Here is a 6,909-nt window from a genome sequence, read left to right as displayed (position 1 = left end):
CGTTAAAGAAAAAAGGATGAGGAAAAAAGAAAAGAATAAACCGCACTGAAGAGAAATAAAAGAAAAAAAACCGAAGTATCATTACACCAGCGTGTGATGCTTGGTGGTTAGGGCTGAGTGCTCGCAACAAAACCCCCATGCGCGCACATTTTTTTTGTCGTTTATAAAAACAGGAAAAAAAAAACTAGAATGGGCCGGCCTAGCTTGGAGTGCTTCAGGGCTATTTTTTTAAAATAATACATTTTTTAATTAATTTTCTTAAATATTACGCTGGATAAAAAAATTTCAAAAATAATACACCGTCGGCCCGCGCCTAGTCGGCCCACAGCAGGCCGATTGGACTCCAGTTGGCCTACAGTTGGCCGACTGGCCCCTGTTGGCCCACTATGGGCTAATTGGGTCCTGTCGGCCAGCTGTAGGCCGACTGGAGCTAATTGGCTCGCTGTGGGGCTAATTGTTTTTACAAAAAAAAGTAGGCATAAAAAATATATGTTTAAAAAAAGGTTAATTATGTAATTAAAAAATGTTAAACGTGTATAAAAAAATGTTCCTGATGTATACAAAAAATGTACAATATATATGCAAAAAGTTGACATAAAAAATATGTTTTAGAAAGTGTTAAGCATGTATTTAAAAATTGTTAAATGTGTGTATAAAAAATGTTCCTTATTTATACAAAAAATATAGAATGTGTATGAAAAAAAGTTGAAACCAAAAAAATATGTTTGAAAAAATTGTTAATCATGTATTTGAAAAAATGTTCCTTATCTATACAAAAAATATAGAATGTGTATGAAAAAAAGTTGACACCAAAAAAATATGTTTGAAAAAAATGTGAATCATGTATTTGAAAAAATGTTCAACGAGTACACAAAAATGTTTCATGTATTGGGATGAAAGGTTAAACGTGTATAAAAAAATGTTCCAGCTCCGGATGCGGTATGGGAGCATCACCGACCTAAGTATGATTGGTTGCTCTTTTTGTATGGAACTGAAACATTTTTTCAAACATATTTTTTTGGTGTCAACTTTTTTTCATACACATTCTATATTTTTTGAATAGATAAGAAACATTTTTTATACACACATTTAACAATTTTTAATCATGTATTTGAAAAAATGTCAACTTTTCAAACATATTTTTTTGGTGTCAACTTTTTTTCAAACACATTCTATATTTTTTGTATAAATAAGGAACATTTTTTATACACACATTTAACAATTTTTAAATACATGCTTAACACTTTTTAAAACATATTTTTATGTCAACTTTTTTGCATATATATTGTACATATTTTGTATACATCAGGAACATTTTTTTATACACGTTTAACATTTTTAATTACATAATTAACATTTTTAAACATATTTTTTTATGCCTACTTTTTTTGCAAAAACAATTAGCCCACAACGAGCTAATTAGCTCCAGTCGGCCCACAGTGGGCCGACAGGGGCCAGTCGGCCAGCTGTAGGCCGACTGGAGTCCAATCGGCCTGCTGTGGGCCAACTAGGCCCAGTCGGCCTGCAGCGGGCCGACTGTGTATTATTTTTGAAAAAAATTTACCCAGTGTAATATTTATGAAAATTAATAAAAAAATGTATTATTTTTTAAAAAAAATAGTTGCTTCAGGCGCCCGTTTGCAGGATTCATTGGAACGGGCGCCTGAAGTGCCAAATAGGCTCTGCCCTTGCGCCCGCGCTCCAGAAGCCCAACGAAGCCACTTAAGTTGGGCCTTCGCACATAATAAGCCAAGAAAAATAGAGTTCTCACTCGCATGGGCCTTAGGCTGGAGCTTACAGGAGTGACTAGGGTGCCTTCCGGCGCACTTTGTGTCTCGCTTACAGCTCATCTCGCTTCAGGTCGTCTCAAACAGAAGTATGGAGTAAATTGCCAAAAACCATCACCATTGTGTCTCATAGTGCCAAAAACCATCGTTTTCATAAAAGTTTGCCGAAAACAATGATTTCTAGTAATCGTGTTGCCGAAAGCACTAACCAATCGATTGACCTCATATTGATAGAAAAACTGACATGTAGGACCCACTAGTCAGGTCATGTGGCAAGGGCAAACGACATTGATGACGATAGTTATTGCAGATGTGCGGGGCACGTATGTTGTACGAAGAAAATAAAAGAAAAATGGAGAATAAGAAGTTTTGACGTGGCGTGGAGCCGCGCCTCTCCCTCTGTCACCTCTCCTGCCGCAGGATTGTTTGGTTCGGAAGTCGTCAGCCGGGTCCGTCCTCCTTTGCCACATGCAAATCTCAACGAAAAAAAGATCTAATGGCTTAGGGACTTGACCGAGATGAGTCTGTTAAATTTTAGTCGACCAAAATTTTGCAAAGATTGTATGTGTAACTAAATCGGCCATAACAGCCCTGCAAAGAGAAAGGTGGTTGTAGGGAGGATCACTAGTGGTACTTTTGACCACATTGGTGAGAGGTCTCGGAGTAAATGAACGGGTGGGCTGAGAGACTCCTTGCTTGTGCTGGGAGAGAATCACTTATCAAGTCGGTTATTCAAGCGATCTCAATGTTCAGTATGAGTTGCTTCCTTCTAACTAAAAAGGTATGCAAAAGTTTGACGGCCAGTATGGCAAAGTTTTGGTGGAGTGGCTCCCTAGATCGTCGATCTCTTCATTGGGTGGCCTGGGAGAAACTCGCTACTCCGAAAGTTCACGGTGGAATGGGTTTTCGTGACTTGAAGCTCTTCAATTTGGCGCTGCTTGGCAAACACGGGTGGAGGTTCATTACTAACCCAGAGTCGCTTGGTGCCCGGGTAATGAAGGGGCAGTATTTTCCTGATAGTGATTTCATGGAGGCCACGGTGCCAAAGACTTCCTCTGCCATATGGCGAGCGATAGTGGCTGGCAGGGCGGCGCTCCACGCTGGTCTGATTAAGAGGGTGGGAGACGGCTCCACAATCTCAATTTGGCATGATAGATGGATTCCAAGCCTCGCCTCATTGTCGCCCATGGTTCTACCGGGCGGGACTACCCTCGAGACAGTTAATCAGCTCATCGACCCAGATAACTGGACATGGCGTCGAGACTTGATCAGGGACGTGTTTACAGCCCCCGATGCCGATGCTATATTGAATATCCCGTTAAGAACGGGGGGTGGTGATGATTTTCTTGCTTGGGCCCATGAAAGAAGCGGCATCTACTATGTAAAATCGGCGTACCGTGCTCTTGTGACTCAGAAGGAGCTTGCGGCTCTAGAGGAAGGGATGGTTACCGGCTCCTCACAGACAGAAGAACAGATGTGGAAGTCATTATGGAAGCTCAAGGTCTTGCCAAAGGTTCGTGTTTTCTGGTGGAGAGTGGCGCGTGGAATTCTTCCAGATGAAAGTACCTTGAGGCATCGTCATATAAAGGTAATCAGCAGATGTAATGTCTGTAATGCAATGGATGAGGATCTTATGCACACCCTAGTGCATTGCTCCCATGCCAAGTTGTTCTGGAAACAAGCTTTTGCACTTTTTGATTTTCGAAGGCTGCGCTTGCACCCTGATACATGGTCCCGTGACATCATATGTGACGGGAGGTTCTCTGATGTTCAAAGGGCTCAAATGATCTCCGTAATGTGGGCCATATAGCACTCGCGGAACAGAGTTGCTCATGATGATGAACAGCTTGACCCTTTTATTTCAGTTAAGAGAATTCGAGAGGATTTGGCTTGGCTTGATATGCCCGACTCACATGCTTCGGTACTCCCGGGTTATGGGTGGATACCTCCAGAGTTGGGAATAGTCAAGATAAACACAGATGCGGCTGTGAATGTGGATTCCAATAAGGTGGGCGCGGGAGGTGTAGCACGTTCCACAAATGCCTTGTTGGGTGCTTGGAGTAAACCCCATCCGGGGATATCGGATCCGTTCATATTATTTTTTTGAAATGGAGGATGACCCCCGGCCTCTGCATCTGGGAGATGCATACGGCCACTTTATTAATTATTCTCGAGGACCTTACAAAGTATTACAGACAATATTCCTGAATCCACCATCTCGGCAACATATGCCGCTACTCTTATCCATATGATGAAGGGATGCTAGTTGGGCCCCTACCCAAACCACTCACCTAAACCTAACATCAAAAGCCGGAAGCCCCAGCCGAGCCACATACCGGGTCTGGGGCACAATCCGGTCAGACACACTCTTGTGTCGTCGCAGCCATCTTCCATAGGTCCGTCTTCAGAATATATTGAGTCTTCTACCTTGTGTAGGCCACTCCGCCATCGACGTCACCATGACGCCAGACAGCTACCTCCTCCTGCGCGAGTCCATCTCCGCGCATCGGGCGCCAAGTCTCCACCCACCTTTGTGCTAAACATGCATGCACACTGTTGGTCACCGAAAGTTGGACTGGATCTAGACCCTCTTTCCTACTCACTAGCCTTATGGCTGATGATGCTAGGAGCTCTTTCGTTGAATAAAGCTCTCAATTGGTACGCAAAAAAAAAAGAGAAAGGTGGCTGAGAACTCAAAATTGCATTCAACTACTTTCACAAGCAAACATGTACACAAACATGTACACAAGCAAACATGTAATTACTCTATGGGAGTAGTGGTTTTACAAATATGAAAATTACACGATGGTAGTTTGCACCAAATTTTATTTTCACATGCAAACATGTACACAAAGAACCACAAGGCTTGTATTTCTCTCCGCAAAAAAAAAAAGGCTTGTATTTAGCTTATTTTGCAATTATTGAAATTATTTGGACCCCGCTTGGATTCTAGATCAGCTACGAGCTACCCAGACACTAACAAATGGATTCGCCACCACCAGGTACGCACAACGAGCTAGCGTGCTATGTAGATAGCACTGTAGTTGACTAGATGTACTCCACCCATCATGCGTTCAAGACGATCTTGTCGCACTGTCCGACCTCGTCGGCCGACTCGCGGGCGCCGCCGAGCGGGAAGAAGAAGGGGTACACCTCGTAGCGCGCCATGCAGCTGCTGTAGATCACGCGGCACCCGCGCCGGTACCGGCAGTAGTTGGGCAGCTCCGCCACCGCCTGCGCCACGCACAGCCCGCAGTCCGCTGCCGTGATGTCCCTAGTGCACCACCCGAGCCCGTAGATGGTCGTCTTGGCTCCGCCGCCGCCGCCTCCTAGCCGCGTCGTGTCCGTCGCAAGACCCTTGTTGGCGGTGTCGCCGGCCTCGGAGGCGACGCGGGACATGAGCTTCCCCTGCGCCCGGTCGAACGCGGCCAGGTCCACGCCGGTGGCGTTCTGGGTGTTGAGGAGGATGAGCGTGTACCCAGTGTCCGCGAGGCCGATGAAGTTGGAGCTGGAGTACCGGAGCAGGCAGTAGTCGTAGAAGACCCGACCGTCCGAGCTGCCGCGGCAGGACGACGCGACCTCCTTGGCCGCCGCGGCGAGGCAGAGCGAGCAGTCCTGGCGCGGGACGTCGCCGCGGCACTGCGCGAGGCCCCATACCGCGGACGAGGAGCGGCCGGCGGTGGCCGTGGCGTAGTAGGCGGCCGAGGCGCGCGGGACGAGCGCCGTGAGGACCTGGTCGATGCTGGCCTGCGTCTGCGCGCTGGTGCCGTTCTTGGCGCAGTACGTGCTGATCGCGTCCACGCCGGAGCACGGACGCGCCATGGCGAGCAGGAGCGGCACCAGCAGCAGCATGAGCAGTGGAGACGAGGAGGAGGACGCCATCGCCTGCTGCATGCGCTTAGATGTGATGTGTTGTGTGTGGCTCACTAGCTACTAGTTTGTTTGCATGCATGGGATTGGGCTCGTGGGTGCGCGCAAGCGAGATTCTTATAGAGCGGGCAGCGAGTGATCTGTGCTTGGTCCATGGCTGATGGCTCCATGTTACTACTAGACTAGATGCAATACATGCGCAGCCATAATTGAGGAGCTCCATGTCTCTTGTATCTTAATGGTTGGAGACTGTGTGCATGTGTGGCGGCACTGCTTGATCCTGGCAACTTCTAGATCGTGCAGACTGGTCCATGGATGTGGATTATTATTCTTGTTGGGTACGTGGTGTTGCTGCTCAGCTAGTTAAGCTGGCCACGTAGGCACGCATGTACCCAAAAGGATCCTCCATGCTCACTTGTTTACGATTTATCCATTTTACTTAATCGATAGGAAATCGACTTAGTGAAATGTTCTAGTCGCAAGGTACGTATATACGTGGATCACCTGAGGCTGAGAAAGCGAGCTGGGTCATCTCTCAAACTGCAAGGCAAGCAAACGACTTTACCGAACTGAACTGTTCTAGATTGGTTAATATTCAGCCGTACATACCTTAGCTAGGTCATACCTCCAACAAAACTAAGTTATCTTGGGCATGTGCTTAACCCAAAACGTACGTATCCCATAATTAAGCCATTAATCGGTTAGCAGTGAAATCAGGAACAATCCATGGACTACGTAGTGTTGGAGATGGCCGGTTATTAGGACCGGTTCGGTCTCTGCGTCGGTGGTGACACACTAATGCAGCGCATTACTGGTCAACGCTTCTCTGGATGGATGTTGAGACAGCCATTCAACCGGGGATCGATTGATCGATCGTGACAGCAAAGTTAGGTCGTCGTCTTGCTGTGACGGGCACCTAAGTAATACCCAATTTTCCGTTCATGGATTTGCTAACGTCAAGTTGTCTGAAAAGGACAGACACCCATTTTTTTTGTGCGCGTGGGCTATATCACTATTTCAAAAACCGCAATTACCGAGTATATCACCCTTTGCCAAGTACACTACCACAGGATCACAGCAAAAGAAATGTAAGCCGATTGTGGCTCTCGGCAAACAATAGAACACGGCACATGGGAAGCTCTGCCGAGCCCCGCAAGGTATATACTCGGCAAACATAAAGGAACTCAGCTTATGCATGGTATTCTCGATTGGGAGCAGGCCGCCGCTCGTCCCGTGTGGTTCAGTCACCGCA

At 46.5% G+C, this 6,909-nt stretch overlaps 1 protein-coding gene across 1 annotated transcript; it reads right to left on the bottom strand.

The window, feature by feature from the left end:
* Positions 1-4,631: 4,631 nt before the first annotated feature.
* On the bottom strand, positions 4,632-5,822 carry LOC123163290 (cysteine-rich repeat secretory protein 55-like). Its single transcript, XM_044580968.1, has one exon. It carries the CDS (start codon positions 5,679-5,681, stop codon positions 4,854-4,856), a length of 828 nt encoding a protein of 275 aa, XP_044436903.1. The 5' UTR covers positions 5,682-5,822; the 3' UTR covers positions 4,632-4,853.
* Between the last annotated feature and the right edge of the window lie 1,087 nt (positions 5,823-6,909).

The sequence above is a fragment of the Triticum aestivum genome, chromosome 1D (genome assembly GCF_018294505.1).
Source record: "Triticum aestivum cultivar Chinese Spring chromosome 1D, IWGSC CS RefSeq v2.1, whole genome shotgun sequence".
Taxonomy (NCBI): domain Eukaryota; kingdom Viridiplantae; phylum Streptophyta; class Magnoliopsida; order Poales; family Poaceae; genus Triticum; species Triticum aestivum.
This window is presented reverse-complemented; position numbering and strand designations above follow the sequence as displayed.